We start from the raw sequence: 18812 nt of genomic DNA, 5'->3' as shown, positions 1-18812 counted from the left end.
TATGCCAAAATTGATTTTTTTTTGACCAGCAAGGGGCTGCACAATAGTCCAACTGAGAGCACCCTCTACATCAAGAAAGATGGAGGGGATATTCTGGTCATCATTCTTTATGTAGATGACATGTTGCTCACCGGATCAAATGAGGAAGTAATTGCAGATTTCAAGGCCCAATTGAAAGCTACATTTGATATGTCAGACTTGGGCTTGTTACATTTCTTTTTGGGGGCATTGTTATGTCTCAGTCCAAGTATGTTCAAAAGCTCTTGGATAGATTCAACATGCATGATTGCAAGCCTATGTCCACTCCCATGGAGCCGGGGCTGAAGCTTACAATGCATGATGGGGGTGAATCAATTGATGTCACACTCTATAGTCAGGCTGTTGGATGCCTCATTTATCTCTGCAATACACGACCTGATATTCAGTTGTCAGTTTCTCAGGTGAGCAGGTATATGCACAGCCCAAAGATTATGCATTGGCAGGTTGTAAAACGCATCTTCCGTTACTTGCAAGGTACAAAGTCTTTTGGCTTGATGTTGTTGGAAAGGTCACCTCCCCATCTGTAAGCCCCCAAATGAGGAGAGCATGGGGGAGGGAGACCTAGGGCAGGATGTGCCCAAAGAGAGATTACTTGGATGTGTGGATCTGGGACAGATCTGGAGCATTCATGGTTGGTGGGGTATCCCAAGGATGGAAGGTTGCATCAGGAGCAGCTCATGTGCAGGAAGATGGCGGGGACACAGTGTCTTGGATCAGGCTTGGCATGAGGCACTCAGTGGACTGCAGCAGGACCCTATGAAAGGCGCGCTGACATCAGCATGTGTACGGAGCAGGGTACAAAGCTGTATGGATCTGTACAGGCTGCTGCAGGGCTGTATGGAAGAGGTACGGCTAGGACAAGGCGCCGGCAAAGGGCTGCAGCAAGGCGCAGTATAGTGGGGGTCTATGGGCAGGTCTATGGCTCGCAAGCAGGGCTGACAGGTGGCAGGACAGCAGCAAAGGAGCTGCACCCTGCATGGAACAAAGGGCCAGCAAAGGGCCCTTATATAGGGCTGGTTGGGCTGTGCCAACCAGGTCGGTTGGGCCAGCCAACCTGGTCTGTCCAGTCGGCCCAGTCAGGGCAGACTGGTCGGTATTTTTGCCAGGCCTCAGGGCCTATAAAAGGAGAGGCTTCAGGCCTAATTTCTTATCCAGCTGTGCAGCTTCCAGCAGAGCAGAAAGGAGCAGCAGAGCACAACCCTTGGGGCCTACATCCAGAAGCTGAAGGAGTACCAGTGTTGCTGCATACTTAGCTCAGTGTGAGGCTGAGACCTTGGCTGTCTTCTAGGGCAGCAAGGAGCTGAGGTCAAAGGATGGAAAGTCTACAGAAGCTCCAGGTGGAGCACGCGGACTCGAGTCTAGAGATAGCCAGCTGATAGGAGAAGGACCTTGTGGTAAGATCAGAGGACCACACCATTGCTGGGACTCTGGATCTGTCTCTCTTGTATTGTGTCCATAGTTTTGGACGGATATATATATATTTTGGTGGTTTCTCTATCTGGTTGGTTCATTGTCTATTGATGAGTCTGCATATCTATGTGACGCACATAAGTAAAGAAGTTTGTGATTCCTCACCCACACCGCACACTGTGTGAGCTCCTGGGCATTACTATAAGTCTTCCGCTGTGTGTACCCTCTGTTGGGTCATTTCTGACATGGTATCAGAGCCCAAGTAGGAGGCTCACAGGTGTGGGGGCCTGAAGGCAGGGACCTTGCTGAAGGACGACCCTGATTCAGAAGCTCTTGGGAATCGACTTCCACGACTGGAGGATTGTGCCCTTGCGAGAAGGAGGGTGACTTAGGTTCAGTGAGGTGTGTTTAAAGTTTGCAGTCTCATCTGTAAGCCCCCAAATGAGAAGTGCTTCTACTGTGATACGCCAGGACATTTTGCAAAGGACTGCAGAAAGAAAAAGGCAAATCTGAAAAACAAAAAGGAGTTTGACTCAGATTCAGAGGGAGAGGCCAAAGCAAATGTGGTAATCGGGGAGTTGTTCCTGGTGACATCACTGAGTGTTACCGAGGTCAGATATGTTGATCCAGAAATCACAGTGAGGATGTTTGACATAGAGATGTGGGTCGACGAGGAGTCGGATGCCTTTGTGAAGGTGAAGGACAGCATGGAGCGCTTGGTACCTTCCAGGTGTGGCTGTTGACACTGACACGAGGGTGGATTCCATGGAAGGCCCTGGGGTCTCATGGTCAGATGGATGCTGGACTTCAGAAGGGGACATTACAGGATTACACAAGCGCTTGGTGGGTGCCTCAATGAGAGTTTGCTTTCAGAGCGAACATTTAGGCAGTACAACACTCTGGTATGTATTTGATATTCTGCATTTTGAGCCTTTATAGCATGCTGTGGAGAGACTCTGCTCTTCATTTGTCTCAGGTGATAAGAGATTGGAAGGAATTGGCCTTCTTCGAAGGCAGAAGGGGAAGTATTGGTGCTTCTTCAAATCTCGGACACAGATTGCTAGAAGGTGATGGACAAAGAGTACTGAAGCCAGAAGAGTACCTGCTTGAGAACTCAGCGAGAGTTCATGGTCCATGTTATCTGGAAATATTCATTGGTTGCAGACCTTGCCACTGGAAGAACGGGTTGAAACAGACCCTTAGAGCATGGTGCCTGGAAGACTCCAGGTTGTTCACTCATTATGAGGGGGACAACTGGAAGATCATGACGGCTGGATTGCTCGAGTTTGAAGGCGGGAACGTGAGTGAAGGAGGTGGTACCAGGAGGTGCTACCAAAGATGGACCTGTGTACCCGGATGGTGTGCGGAAGCGGAACCGGACATGGTGGAGCAGGAGCCATTGGATGAAAAGCCAGGAAAAGATTTCGACACCGAAAGGTTCCAGAGGACTACGACCAGGGAGTTACTGGAGCATCATCATCGACGTGTTGGCATTGGGCCGAGATGTGTCGGTGAGAGGGGGTGTTGGAAAGGTCACCTCCCCATCTGTAAGCCCCCAAATGAGGAGTGCGTGGGGGAGGGAGACCCAGGGCAGGATATGCCCAAGAGAGAAGAAAGAGAGGGGGCTGCCACATGGGCAGCACCTCACAGGATTGCGACCTGCAGATGGCGTCAGCATGGCAGGCCATATGGCGAGGGTAGTGGGCAGGTAAAGGGCCTGCAACAGACCCTGATGATGGCGCGGTACAGGCGGGTCAGGACAGCAGGATGTACGGGACAGTACGGTGCAGGACACATGGCTGGGAAGGGCCTGGCAGAGGTGCAGGATGTGCAGGTGCAGATGTGGAGCAGCAAATGTGACTGTCTGTGGGCAGATGGCATGCCTTATATAGGCTGGACCCCTGCCTTGATTGGAGGGCCAAAGGCCCTGGAAGTTTGGGCCATAAAAGCCCCGGGTTGTGAGCCCTTATAGGGCTGGACCAGCCACAGACTGGTCGGCCAGTTTGGTCGGCCAGTCTGCTGCAGGCTGGTCGGTATTTTTACCAGCCCTTAGGGCCTAAAAAAGGAGGTCCTTGAGGCCTCACTTATCATCACTTGCAGCAGCAGGAACCAGCAGATTGGAGCAGCCAAGGAACCCTCTCTTGGGCCTATATATGAGGAGGTGAAGAAGGTGACAAGGAGCTGCAGACTGAGAGCTGGAAGAGCTGCCCACCTAGGCTGGTGCAAAGACAGCAAGGTGGAAGGGTTCTGGATGGAAAGTCTACAGAAGCTCGAGGTGGAGCACGCGGACTCGAGTCTAGAGATAGCCAGCAGATAGGAGAAGGACCTTGTGGTAAGATCAGAGGACATCATTGGTGGGACTCTGGATCTGTCTCTTTTGTATTGTGTCCATAGTTTTGGACGGAAATATATATATTTTGGTGGTTTCTCTATCTGGTTGGTTCATTGTCTATTGATGAGTCTGCACACCTATTGTATGCACATAAGTAAAGAAGTTTGTGATTCCACACCCACACCACACTGTGTGAGCTCGTGGGCATTACTATAAGTCTTCTGCTGCAGGATGTGCCCAAGAGAGAAGAAAGAGAGGGGGCTGCCACATGGGCAGCACCTCACAGGATTGCGACCTGCAGATGGCGTCAGCATGGCAGGCCATATGGCGAGGGTAGTGGGCAGGTAAAGGGCCTGCAACAGACCCTGATGATGGCGCGGTACAGGCGGGTCAGGACAGCAGGATGTACAGGACAGTACGGTGCAGGACACTTGGCTGGGAAGGACCTGGCAGAGGCGCAGGATGTGCAGGCGCAGATGTGGAGCAGCAAATGTGACTGTCTGTGGGCAGAAGGCATGCCTTATATAGGCTGGACCCCTGCCTTGAATGGAGGGCCAAAGGCCCTGGAAGTTTGGGCCATAAAAGCCCCGGGCTGTGAGCCCTTATAGGGCTGGACCAGCCACAGACTGGTCGGCCAGTCTGTTGCAGGCTGGTCGGTTTTTTCAGCAAGGCCCTAGGCCTATAAAAGGAGAGGCTCTTGCCTCATTTCAGCATCCAGCAGTGCAGCTTCCAGCAGAGCAGAAAGGAGCAGCAGAGCACAACCCTTGGGGCCTACATCTAGAAGCTGAAGGAGTACCAGTGTTGCTGCAGACTTAGCTCAGTGTGAGGCTGAGACCTTGGCTGTCTTCTAGGGCAGCAAGGAGCTGAGGTCAAAGGACGGAAAGTCTACAGAAGCTCCAGGTGGAGCACACGGGCTCGAGTCTAGAGATAGCCAGCTGATAGGAGAAGGACCTTGTGGTAAGATCAGAGGACCACACCATTGGAGGGACTCTGGATCTGTCTCTCTTGTATTGTGTCCATAGTTTTGGACGGAAATATATATTTTTTGGTGGTTTCTCTATCTGGTTGGTTCATTGTCTATTGATGAGTCTGCACATCTATTGAATGCACATAAGTAAAGAAGTTTGTGATTCCACACCCACACCACACTGTGTGAGCTCCTGGGCATTACTATAAGTCTTCCGCTGCGTGTACCCTCTGTTGGGTAAATTCTAACAGATGTTTCCCAGGGGGGGTGACTTGCAAATTCATGCTTACAGTGACTCAGATTGGGCTGGAGACTATGATACTAGGCAGTCCATCAGTGGGAATTGTTTCTTTCTAGGACATGCTTGCATTTCTTGGTTGAGCAAGAAACAGTCTACAGTGGCTACCTCCTCATGTGAAGCTGAGTACAGGGCAGCTTTCACAGCGACAGTTGAATGTGTTTGGCTGCGTCGTTTATTTGCTGATCTTCATCTTTCATTGGAGGGTCCTTCTCTGATTCTCACTGATAGTCAGAGTGCTATAGCAGTGGCAAAGAATCCTGTGTTTCATGCTCGCACGGAGCACATTGAGGTTCACTATCACTATGTTAGAGAGAAGTTGTATGCAGGAGAGATCAGTATGATCTATGTGTCAACACATGACAATGTTACAGACATCTTCACCAAAGCACTTCCACGTGAAAAGTTTGAGGCATTTCGTAGTGCCCTGAACTTATATCCTTTTGGTGATTGATCATTTCCTTGTACATGACATTGGCACTGCAGGGGGGTGTTAGAATTATTATTATAATTCAGCAGTGACCAATGTAATGTAATAAGTAGGTTAGGGGCACTTTTCCTTCATTTAGAGGTTTTTTCCCCTAACCACAGTTAGTTCACTAACTACGGTTAGTGAAGGATAAGGTTTTGTCACTTAGACAAAACCCATCCCACTTCTTGTATTAGTCACTTCTTCTATTGCAAGCACTACGTTTAGCTCTCTTGCTTCCTGCTCTCTCACTCTCTCTTTTTGTAACAGTTACTTCAAACAATTGCACATTTTCCTCAATTTTAACAAGAAGGCAAGATGTTTTCCACCTCGATCCTCAAATGTCTACATTTTGTTCTCTCTTTATCTTGGAGAGGTGACACCTTTGTTCCCACATAAGCAACATCATGTTGGAACATTTTCAACTGATGTGAAACACTTGACCTTGATAGTCCAGTGTCCTTTGAAGTGAGTTCAACCACTTTGATAACTTGGACTAAGCTCACCAAGGTCAACCTAAACATAATTTGAGAGAGCTCTTTATTCTTCCAAGGGATCACAATGATTTGCGTGCCGTACACTGGCTGAAGGATTTATTAGCAAGTGACATGTACTCTAATGGCAAGCATCATAACTATGGGGTCAGCTTTCTCACCAAGGTCAACTGAAGCATTATTTGAGAGATAGCTTTATGTTGGAAGGGATCACAATGATTTGTGACGTCCATTGGCTAAAGGATTTAATTAGCAAGTGACGTGTTCTCCAAGGGTGAGTATTATAACTATGGGGTTACCGGGTTAGCTCTCACATTAGCATAACCAAGCATTATTGCCTAACACATTGAGGCTTACTCCCAAGGTCTAGTAGCAACATGTTAAAGTGACAAAGTGAAGGGTGTAAAAACCCTAGTGGGTATCATTAGTTTTAGGCTTGCTGAAATTCTTTCCCCCTTTCCTTTGCCTTTATGATCCGTGGCAAAGGCTTGATATGCATTGATAGAGGCAGCCTAGTTTATAGCTATGCTCCTCTTGTAAAAGTAAAGTGACAAGTTGATTAAAGCTAAAGCGGTTGGGGTTATCACCCATGGCCACTTTCCTCAATGTCGTAGCGAAGCCCTGATAAGAATAAGAAAGGCCACTTAGCGTAGTGGACACAACCTGAGGATTTGGCACACTCTCATCAATGTTGATGAGCTGCTCTATGTAATCCTTGATCTTGGTCAAGTAGGCATCCATGCTGTCCCCTTCTTCCACTTAACCATCTAACTGCTTGTGTAAAAGGAAACTCTGGCTTCATTCCTGATCTGATATAGTGACACCACCTGATCCGATGCAGCCTTTGCTATCCTGCAAGACCGAATATGGGGGACAATAAACCTCTTCACTGACAAAACAAATCAAGGCTTTATGATCCGTGGCAAAGGCTTTTTTATGCGGTGATAGAGGCAGCCTGGTTTGCACGGCTCTGCTCCTCCGAAAGTAAAATGACAGGCTAATCAGAGGTATAGTGGACTTCCCTTTAACTACTCTTTAGACCCCTCGTTAACCACTCCCTCCTTAATCACCCCCTTAGACCCCTCTTCCACTGGCCACTAACCTCAATGTCGTAGCAAAAGCCCTGGTAAGAATCAAGAAGGCCACTTAGCGTAGTGGACACAACTCATCTCATCAATGTTGATGAGTTGCACTTTGTAATCCTTGATCTTGGTCAAGTAGGCATCCATGCTGTCCCCTTCTTCCCTCTTAACACCAGCTTGCGTACAAAGGCAACTCTGGTGTCATTCCTAATCTAATAACAAGATGCCAACTGCTCCGATGCAGCCTTTGTTGTCTTGCAAGGCATAATATGGGGGACAATAAGCCCCTTCACTGACAAGGCAATCAAGGTATGTGCTTATGCATCTCTCCTATCCCATTGGATCTGATCCTTAGTGGGAGGCACTGCGGGAACATTGGTAGATGATCCAGATTCAGCAACGGTACCACCACCCAAGGTTGCGGGTGTAGTGGCAGTAGGCACTTGAGACACTAATCTCACATCTGTTCCTACAAAATACCCCAAAGGTTTTTAGCAACCAATAGGTGGCGCACCAATGTACGACCATCATGGTATAGTTGGTGCTATCAAGCTTATTTTAGGCTGAAATCATTCCAAGCAAATCATTGCTTCCCATTGCAAAATCCCTAAATAATTTGCACAAATGCAAGCACCCAAGCCTCAAGGCTATCACTGCAAATGAGCTTGCTGCCCACATAATCTGACTGCAATGTCTGAAATGTCAGGCAAATAATGACATCTATTATCCACAAATTTCAAATGTGACTGCCTCAAATGGCTGCTCAAATCTGAGCTAAATGCGCAAATCTGCCCACAAAGGTCGACTGCAAATGCTGGCCTGCAGGATTGTGTCCTGCAAAATTCCGTCCAAGAAAACTGTCCAAGTCTGCTCAAATGCACAAGTCTGCCCACTGAGTTCTCTTGTAGGTACCTGAAAAGGAGAATCCCCAAGGGGCAAGCCAAATGTGTGAAAAATGGAGGACAAGACCTTACCAGGCACTCTGTTGGAGTCTGAAAGCAATTGACTGCAAATTAGTCAAGATCCCCAGATTTGAAGAGGCCAACTGAGCGAAAAGAGGGCAAATGCAGTAAAACCCCAAATGTCACCAATGTGGCTGCAATGTGCTGTCAATGACTCCAAAAAGCCCCAATTTTGGACCGTTTTTAGCAATCATAAGTCAACAGAGTTGACTGATTTGCAAATGTGAGCTGCTAGTTGGAAATGGGAGCTAGAAATACGAGCTGATCTGAAAATGGTTTGAAATGTCAACCAAAAGAGAGCTTGCTGCTGTAGCCAATTGAAAATTGAAACAATAATATGCAGAACGTAAGGAAACTGTACAAACAGCACAAAATTGAAGCTAAACTGACATGGACATGCTTTTGGCAGTGATTCCGTACAATTGTACGGATTGTATGGACAGGCGCGGATGAGCAGGTGTTAGTATGTACGGACAGGCGGTGCGCTATGAAGTACTAGCTGGAGCTTCAAGTGTGATGTCGCTTCTAGCAACCTAGCTGCACTTTGTTTGTGTGAGTCTGGTTGACTTAGCTATTCGCCTTGGTTGCTTGTGACTGTTTATTGTGGGCATTGCTTCTATTGCCTTTGTGGTGCGCTTGGCCTTGCTTCAGTGGTGTAGGCAGTTTGCTTATTTGTTGTTACTGATGGTTGAGTCGTCCATGTCAAGTCGCTAGTGCTGTGTCTGTTGTGCCGTCTTTGCAGCTGCAATCTACTAGCCTTACTTGGTGTGTAGTCCTACGTAACTGCTTTCTTTTGCTTTAGGTCGAAGGCTTTGCTTGTGTAGCTGAGTAATAGGAGCTAGTTGTTTGGTTTTAGGTTAGGCTACTAACTCTCTCTCTCTCTCTCTCTCGATATTAGAGTATAATAGGATAGGATAAAATTTTCTCTCTTTCACATGAAGAAGAATGTAACTCTTTCTCTCTCATAGACTTGAAGAGAGGAGAATGGAGAAGGAATCTCTCTCTCTCTCTCTCTCTCTCTCTCACAGAATGGTAATGAACACACAAAAAAAAACTAATTGATGCTCACAAAGGAACTCCTCTCACAAGAAGAATGCTTGGAATGTGCAAGAAACTTTGACACTCCCAATTGTGTGAGCGGAATGCATAACCCCACTCTATGTGAGCGGAATGCATAACCCCACTCTAATACCATGAAGAGGGAGAGGAGAAGAGTGGAGATGAGGAAAGAGGGCAGAGCACACCACAAATGACCAAACTGTAGACGATATTAGAAAAAAAGAATGAATATATACAAACCCCTTTAGGGTTAGGGTAGGATTTCCAACTTTATGCCTTTTTTCCACTCTTTTGTTTTAGTACTATGCACAATATGAACATGACGTTGAGATGAATCCTCAACGTGGGGCCCCGTCTCCTCAAAGACAATGTCTTCATTTCTTGTTTAAAGAGCAAATATGCTTTTGACTCCTTGCTATACCCAAGGATACACACTTCTTGCTCTTGGAATCTAGTTTCTTTCTCTCATCTTTATCCACATGACCAAATGCTTTAGAATTGAAAACTTTCAAATGCGAAATGATAGGCTTCTCACCATAGTAGGCTTCATGTGGGGTGTCTTCAACCTTTGTCCTGTTTAGGATGTATGCAGCTGCATGAATGGCCTCACCTTAGTAGGCCTTGGGAAGGTTCTTCCACCTCAGCATTTTTAGCCTCCATCTCCACTATCACATGGTTCTTTCTCTCCGCAACCTTGTTTTCTCGAATGTACGAGTTGTCTTTTGATCCCAATTCGAAGTGAACTCTCACTTCATTCCCCAACTCTTTCTTCACCTTGGCTCTCCATTTGTTGAACTTGTCAGAAAACCCAAATCTTACAATCATACTAATTAACATCGATCCATAAATGTTGGAATTAACCAACTCTAACGGAGCATTGACCCTAGGTGTGGCCTCCTTCGAGAACGGCTCTTGGTGTGGCTTACCCTCCATGCAAACCTCATAGACTCCTTCCGTGCTTGCTCTTGGTGGAAGTCCATCCACCACACCTCTCTTTTGGATCTCTGACAAGGTACCATAGTTCACATTACCAAATCTTTCATGCCATAGTCCGATGTTGTCTATGTTCTCATGAAGTATCATTGCATTAAGGCTTGCGCCAAGGCCTCTCCAGTCTGCTTTGATCTGACCAAGACCTCTTGATCATCGAACTCCAACTTCATCCCGTCCCTAGTCATCTAACTCACTTATAGCAAGTTCTTACAAAGATCAGGCATGTGCACAGAATACAGTATGTCTTGGAAGCTGATTTCGTCCATGTGGTGGCCTCTTGGTATTGCGATAATTCCTTCTATCTTAAGTGGTGCGTTGCCCTATTAACTAGATTTAGAAGCTCATCTGGGAGAGAAATCGTTTAGTCTGCACAAGTAGTTGTAGTTGAATGAAGAGGTTTTGGACTTTTTTTAAATTAGCCTTCTCCTTTAGTGCTACCCTTTGTCATGGCTGAGTCTGCCCTTCACCTCCGGAGTGCTCAGTATGAAGACTTTGTATAAATGGATGCTCAAGTATGTATGGGTGTGTGCATTTGTATATGTGAGAGCATATGTTTATACTATGGTCTACAGCCACTATTGGGCGTCGATGACGTTAGTGGGGATGTTAGTCCCTGCTATGCGTGATGGAGTTTATGGTTTTCAACCTTATTAGTGACTATCATGAGATTGGAACTACACTATCTTGTGTTTTTAGAGGATGATCTTGGGCATGTTCCTGGATTCATCTTGATATATATCACCTTCAACAATATTCATTTGAAATTGAATGAATATGGAAGCAAAGGAGCATTCCCAAAAGAGGAGACAGGGACAAGAAGGGAGCTAGCAGGATGGTTTGCCATGTGCCACACGAATCATATCCAAAAACCAGGATTGAATTTCAAACATCTCTGCAGATTGTGTTTGCTGGTTTGTCATGGAGGCTTTGCAACTTTTTCTTTCCCTACACAAATTTATGTCCTCTAGTCCTAGTCTTTATGTCACGTCTAACTACAACATATGCATCACATGTGGAGAGTACCAACAGGAAATTCGAGTAGTACCAGCTGATCTGGACAGAAAGAGAGAGAGAGAGAGAGAGCACGCCCATATGAATTGAAGAAGAGAGGAGAGAGAGAGAGACCAAAAGAAATGCAAGGGATCTCAAGACAAAACCCCCAAACGGTGGGGAAAACCTTTACTATAGATAAGTAAAACTGCTCCTCAAAGAGATTCAAACAAGTGAGGGAAGGAGGGCCTGGGGGGCCTATATATAGGCAGCTTCCCCCCGTCCTAGTCGTTTACAACAAGGGGGACTGCCCCCCTGCTCTGGGGGCAGACCAAACAGCATGAGGTGGGCCAACCCCACCCTCCAGCCTACAAGGGCTTGCACACAACCTTATAAGAGGGCTCCCCCCCCTCTGCCTATGAGCCGATTGAGCCGCCTCAGCTTGCAGCCCTACAAAAGGGGCTGTTGCGCCGCCTATGGGGCCTGATCCCTTCCCCCTTTGTCCAATTGGACTGCCCCAAGGGGCCAACCCACCCCAGCCCTCCTCATGGACTGCCACGCAGCCATCTTGGGGACGTCACAGGCGATCCCCTCCTGCTAGGCCTACCACCAAGGCAAGGTGGCCGACTAGCAGATCAGCCCACCCCAGCCTACAAGAGGCCTCCATAGGGGAAGACTTGCAGCTCCATGGGCAGCCATGTAGGCTCCCAATAGTGTCCAACAAAATGTGCCAGAATGTGGGTGGACACGACGCATGTGGCAACCAACAGGCCTAGAGGACCCTGAAGTCAGTGGGGCCTCCACAGCGGGCAAGTTTGCCTTGAGTCCTACCCTACTGTACGCTCCCGAGGGGCGGGCACACCCACAACAAAGGCCCTGACTCAGCTAAGAGCTTGCCCTAACCTCTCACGGGGCGGGCATACCCACAACCAAGGCCCTCTCTTTGTCTACAATGTGACATCAAGGAGATGTTGGCCTCCAACGCCCCCTCTTAGTTCTTGGATGAAACATGATTGCCAGGGAGTTGGATGGGCTGAACTCATCGTGTGATGCTCCATCGCTGAAGACCGCCACATGTACTGTCAAAGAAGCGCCCTCTTGGCAAGAATTGTCTCAGCACAATCACAGGAAACGTGGCACTAGTACAATGATTTAATTGATACAACTAGTACAATTGGTGCTATAATCCAATTGATACTGTTGGCAGTGCAAGGTCTGCTTCCTACATGGGCACTTGTATCTCAGCCCCCTCTGAAGCCCCCTTTTAGGTAAAATCCTCAGATCGATGAATCTAAGTGCTCCAGAAACAATGGACGTGTAATAGCTCACAAGGATCAATCAACTGTGTCTAGATTCCCACACTGGCAATTTTTTGACTCATCGGAATCCGGATCTCCAGACTCCATCATGACCCACCAAACACCGTAATTGAGGCCACCCAATTGAGGGTCAATTGGGAAGGTGGGCAAAACTGGAATTTTTGCCTTGTTCTCTGCCATCTCAGCTAGGGTAGACATGTCGGAGTGAAGAGGAAATTGAATTGGAAGAGAGAGTGGATGGGAAAGAAGGCAGAGAAGGGGAGTGACGGAAGAAAGAAGAGGAGAGGGCTCAAGAAGATGATGAAGAGGCTGAGAGCCTAAGTACCTTCACACCTTCACTGTCCCAACCTTCAGAACTCCTCCTTTTGAATCTAAAAACACCCTTTAAAGTCACGCCTTTGTTGATACCCATACAGTTCACACCTCTGCACACTCCTTCGCACAAACACCTCCGAACAGCAGTCCTAGAACCTCCTCTCAGTTTAATGTCTGAACACTCCCTGCGCTTCTCGGGTCTCTAGCCAACTTTCGCTCTGATACCAATGTGAGAATTGCAGCGGATCTGACAGAAATGGAGCGAGAGAGAGAGCTCACCTAACATGAAGTGAACAAGAGAGGAGAGACACCAAAAGACATGCAAGGGGTCTTAGGACAAAACCCCAAAACGGTGGGGAAAACCTCTGCTATAGATAGGCAAAACTGCTTCACAAAGAGATGCAAACAAGTGAGGGAAGGGGGGCCTATATATAGGCAGCCTCCCCCTCCCTAGTTGGCTGCAACAAGGGGGCTAGGTGCTGATGACGTCAGTGGGGATGTCATAGTAGCTAGTCCCCGCTATGCATGATGGAGTTTATGGTTTTCAACCTTGTGAGTGACTATCATGAGATTGAAACTGCACTATGTTGTGTTTTTAGAGGATGAGTTTGGGAATGTTCTTGGATTCATCTAGGTATATGTATTGGGTATGCTTACTTCCCTGTTTTTGTTCTTTCACATTTTGAATGTACTTTCTTTCTAATCAAATTAGCATATTCGAAATCACTGTAGAAAGGCTTGCTGGAAGTCTCGTAATCAATCATAATTGTAGAGGAATCCTTTTGAAGATGTAACTGATGCCTTTTTCTCCAATTTCCCTTCAGTTTTGGAAGAATGTGTTGAGCAGCTAGATACTGGACATACATCGCAATGCCCATGGAGAGGAAATCCCTGTGCAGAAAGTCTAGCACAGTTTCTGCCATCACCTGTTTCTTCTCTTATAGGAGGCTTTGATGACCGTTGTGATGCACTGCTACAGTTTTCATCACTTCCTGTGATATCTGGCTCTGCAATTGACCAAATGAAGGTCACCAGGGGACCTGAAATTGATAGGCTTTTTGCAAAGCCTCCATCCATGGGCAAGGAAATTGGTAAAAGGGTTGAAGATGGTTCTGGAACTAGAAATGGATCTGTGGATACCAGCAACAATCCCTACTATCAGGTATGTATCCTGTAAGATCAATAAGGATGGAGTACAAAAATATTGTGGCATAGAGTTTATGTTTCCATTTGCCACATGACATTTTAGTTTGTCTTGTACTGACTATTCAAAATTCTTCCTTTATCGTTTGGACAATATTTCTACACCAAAATTGATGAATTTAGCTTTTGAAATAAGACTTGTAAGCCTATTTGATATGTTTTTCCATGGCTGCTCTACCTCATAAACAGGCACAAAAGTTGATCAGCCTTTGTGGCTGGGAGCCAAGATTTCTTCCCTACGTTGTTGACTGTGAGGAGCACTCTGCCTACTCAACCAGAAAAGCTCAGTGTGTAACTCCAGATGAAGGTCCTTCTCACAGAATGCCTGAGCCAAGAATGTTTCTGCCTTCAGGAGCCAGCAGACTGGACAAGAGAGTCTCAGGTCAAAATGTCACTATGGTATCTGAATTAAAGTGTGACCCAGTGTCTGCAGTATTAGACTGCAGCCTCTGTGGGGCGACGCTAAGCGTTTCAAATTATGCAACAACTGCACGTCCATCCCCTTTGAGATCATCTAGCTTATTAGAGCTTCCTGAACCACCAAAAGAGTACATGGGGGCCCCAATGCATGGTATCAGTGCAGCCAGTGGTGTTGACGGATGGTGTACTGTTGAAGCACCTTCAAGGGATACAAATAAAAATCATATGGAGGTGGCAGGTGATGCTACAACTATTGGTGAAGAAAAAATGTCTTCCCATAATAAAGCTTTAGGTGTGAATTTGGCACTTGGTGATAGATCTACGCAAACCCTTCTGGGCTGCCACACAGATGAGATTCCTTGTACTGAGCCTGTGACTGACATGAAGTTGTTCATAAGGAAGTCAGAAGGCAGTGAAATGGGTGGTCCTGTTGCATCTTATGAATCCTTTGGTCCTGGTTTTAGTGGGCATCGAAGGGATGATGGTGGTAGTACAGTTGACAGGCCGCAAAGCAGGATGCATCGTGCAGATAGCATGGAAGGAACTGTTGTTGAACTTGAGGGTGATGAGGTTGATGATGGTGAAGTTGGCAGAAAGAGGTCATATGTGGGAGAATCCTCGAAGCATAATCGTGGGAGGGATAGCTCAACTGCAGATCAACTTTCTTACGGTTTGGCTATCACAGACCCAGGATGCAGTAATTTCATCCCAGCAGAAGCTGATTTTGAGGTGGATGACACAGATAGGCTCAAACAAAGTAGACGAGAGGCAATATTGCAAGAACTTTATGACCACAGGATTTTGACAGCTCAGCCTGCTGGAAACTCAGTAGATACTTCATCTGTGATTGCATTGGACACTAGCCACAGTCAAGAAGAAAATTCTATGGAAAGTGTTGATAATTTCCCTCTAGACAGTGATGCACAGGGTACCGCGTTCAGCTGGGAGAAGAGTGAAAAAGTAGATAATGAAGAGCTTAATGTTTTAGAGCAAGCACAACAAAGCACATGCCATCAGGATGGAGGGCTCCGAGATTTAGGTGCTAGCACCAGTTATGAAGATGGTGTGGTTATCACTGTTGAGAATGATCCTGCTGTCGCCAGTGCCATGATAGGCATGGGATGTGCAGCGAGTGTGGGAATGAGTGGTGGAAGTGTTCAAATGGGTGCAAGCCATGAAGCTGAGATACGTGGTGCAGATTTGTCTGTCCACAGGATGGAGAGTTTGGGCAATGACACAGAGTTGATCACTGAATTGACAGAATTTGAGAGACAAGCCAATGAATCTGTTCTTCATGAGGCACCAACTGGGCAATTTGTGTCTGATGATGCAAGGCGGATTACTGAACGACATAATTCTATGGACAGTCTTGAAGCTGTACCTTCTCTGTCAGTGGGGAAAGTATCTTCAGGGATTAAGTATGATGACTCAGCTCAAGGAGAGTCATGGGAGAGTAAGCAGAAGTGCAGCCGTGGAATCATAAGTGGTTACATAACTGAAGCAAATCATGCCACTAACCATCCTAGATTGCAAGGAAGCGCCAGTGGCAAAGATTACGTCATGGATGCGGTGCTGTCAGAGCCTGAGCTTAAGGGAGCTAGAGAAGGTGATAATATTTCGTTCACTGATTATGTTATGTCTATTGTGGCTCATACATGAATTCTTATTTACAACTAAGGACTTTACGATTGTTAGTCTCACAGCTTTTTGATTCTGTAGGGAAGCGACTGGGCCATAGGCGGTCAAGAGAACAAGGGGGGGAGTTTGACCCTATACATGAGCACAATTACTACTGCCCATGGATTAATGGCTATGTTGCAGCGGCTGGCACTGGGGAGTCCAACCTCAAAACTGCACTGTGTGGGTGGGAATTGACAATTGATGCTTTAGCTGAATTTCAGTTGCAGAGTCTTCCTTTCGCTGCTCCAATGGAATCAGAGTCTGCAGCATCTATGCACAAGGTCTGTACTTATTTTCTTTCTCTTGTTGAAGCATCTTGATGGTTTTTCCTCTCCTTCGTGTCATTCCAGTTTCTGTGATGTCACTGTATGTTTTGAATGAGGCACCTCATAGCATATTTGATGTGCATTGTTTCTTGGTGTTGGGAGGTGACTATGATGATCAGCGGTATGCAATGTTATTATAACTCTCACAGGGTCGAGATGCTATTTGTTAATTGATGCCCATGAACACTTTTCCTTTTCTATTGGTCTGATATACCTTTGAATTTCAAGTTTGTGCCCGTTTTTCTTTTAGTTAAAAAGGAAGAGTTAAATTGAGTATGCATGTGCTTTCTAACTTAGGGATTTACTTTTGCATCGTTGTAGGAAGCTGTACATAAGTGTAAGTGGTTCCTTTAGTATATATTTTGCATCGTTGTAGGAAGCTGTACATAAGTGTAAGTGGTTCGTTGTAGGAAGCTGTACATAAGTGTAAGTGGTTCCTTTATTATAGTCTGCAGAAGACTGATGGGTCTCTGAGACTGAGAAACCTAATACAACAAGCAAGGCGGCCGAACATCTCTGATCTGGGAAAGAGAGGAAGCAAGAGAGCAGCCCGAAGCTATCTTTGAAGAGACAATAGTAGTGGCCTCAGGTCTTGTAGTACATTGGGATCTGGAGATGAAATGCTTCTCCGACTCGATCTCCTGTAGATCACACAAAGTGCATATGCGCCTCTCCTTGGGTACTCTCGTCCACTCTCAAGACGGAGTTGATGTGAAGAAACCTGGGAGTGCCCAATAGAGATCCTCAATGAATGGGAGAGGTGAATCTAAGTATATCCTGGAGTATACTTGTGCTTTCTAAGTTAGAAATGTATTTTTGCCTCTTTGCAGAAACGAGACATAAGTGTAAAGTGCCTTTTAACTTTTTATGTTTTAAATAAGAGAGAGAGAGAGAGAGAGAGAGAGAGAGAGAGAGAGAGAGAGATTCTAGTTTTTTGGAAGTTTTTGTTTCTTGACTTGCTTGTTTATTTTTGCTTAAGTCACCTGCTTCGTTTCTTCTTTATTTCTTGTTTTCATTCTCTTTTGTTTATTTGACGTATTTTAGCAAGCACTGGGTTTGCCCAAGAGACTCCGCGGGTCTTTAGAAACCCAGTATAGCTGCTTATGCTTGGGCACTGATGACGACATAAGTGTTGCTTTGCTTGCTAAGTATGTCTTCCTTTTGCTTTTCATAAAAGTTTTTGTTTACCTCTTTTTTCCTCTCTTTCATTTTCTCTTTTATTTTCTTTGTAGATTTTTGATCTTTAGAACAACAAAAAATTCTAAATTTGTATGATTGGACTTATTCTAGTCTTACAAAGGTATATATCCTGGAGGATCAATAAAGCCCTCATTAGAAATGCTTAGGCAGTGATCTCTATAGAAGCTAAGTTTCACCGAGAGCTCACTTTGGCTTGGAATGTGTGTAGCTGCAGGAGGTCCGCGTGTATGACCTGGTTGACGTTGTGATATCTAAGTGGGAGAAATGGCTCATCAATGCTGTAATGGAAGGGGGGAAGTCTATCCATGTGGAGCCCCAATCTCTCGAACCACCTGCTTGTGTGTGCATACCAGCATCTCTGGTCACCCTTAGGTGCTGTTTATATATAACAGGCATCAAAGTGATAGGTCTCCAGTCAGCCATAGTCTCACATAGGAGTTTTTTGGACACAAGCTTGACTAGACCATGCTTCCAAGCTGAAGGAAGATGTTGATGTTGCCGTCTTGAAGTTCAGTCTCCGTACCCTCTGACACGATATAGATACATGATGACCTGGAATGTTGCGTCAAGTTGTAGTGGAGATGATTCAACCTCGGTCTGAATGGTCTGGTGGGGAACCGACGGCTCACTGTGAATCATCCGTGATAACATGAGAACCTGGACACGCCCCACCCAAGCCCACTCTGCATCTGAGAGATCCGGCCCCCAACAAGGGTTGTCATACATCCCAGCTGGTCCGACCAAGGAGTGGAATAAGAGGGCCTTGGTCTAGGGGTCCTGAAAGTGCGAGTGGAAGCATTGCCTCTCCAACCTGAGGCATACCCTCTGAAACCGGCCTCAAGGCCAACAAGAGAGCGACAATAGACAACTAACCAGCCAATGCTTTCACATTCAAATACTCAGCAAACATTCCAAGTTTCAAATTGGGAGCTAGAGTGCTGCTGCTCAAGAACAAGGACACATATTGGCCCCAAATCCTTGGCGCCCCTTTCGATAACTCTTTATTAGTCGGAGAGACCAGTAAATAAGATACACTATGAATTCAGACTCACTTGCATTCAATGCATTTCCCACTCTGAGTAGACTTTAGTATCCCAAGCAATAACCTTGTTGGGCTCTGCTCTCACACCCGTCGCAATAGGCATCCATCTCCGATCAAACACCTGCACAAGACTTCGAGTTCTTGCTAGCAACCAAGCATCTCATGTGTGGTAGCGTTAGGGCCTAGGGGCTGGTTAAGGTACTGTTTCAGGA

The 18812-nt window shown here is 46.3% G+C and overlaps 1 protein-coding gene across 1 annotated transcript in view; it reads left to right on the top strand.

The window, feature by feature from the left end:
- LOC147892772 (uncharacterized) overlaps nt 1-18812 on the top strand; it is a 41242-nt gene that overhangs the window by 6333 nt on the left and 16097 nt on the right. Inside the window, exons 4-6 of the mRNA XM_087387117.1 lie at nt 13554-13891; nt 14122-15958; nt 16072-16313. Coding sequence (XP_087243243.1) covers nt 13554-13891; nt 14122-15958; nt 16072-16313 — 2417 coding nt within the window. The remainder of the gene's footprint in view (nt 1-13553; nt 13892-14121; nt 15959-16071; nt 16314-18812) is intronic.

The sequence above is a fragment of the Dipteris shenzhenensis genome, chromosome 16 (genome assembly GCF_047967505.1).
Source record: "Dipteris shenzhenensis isolate YYH24624 ecotype China chromosome 16, Dip_SZ_1.0, whole genome shotgun sequence".
Taxonomy (NCBI): Eukaryota; Viridiplantae; Streptophyta; class Polypodiopsida; order Gleicheniales; family Dipteridaceae; genus Dipteris; species Dipteris shenzhenensis.
Note: the sequence above shows the minus strand (reverse complement) of the source record. Positions and strands in the feature narration are given on the sequence as shown.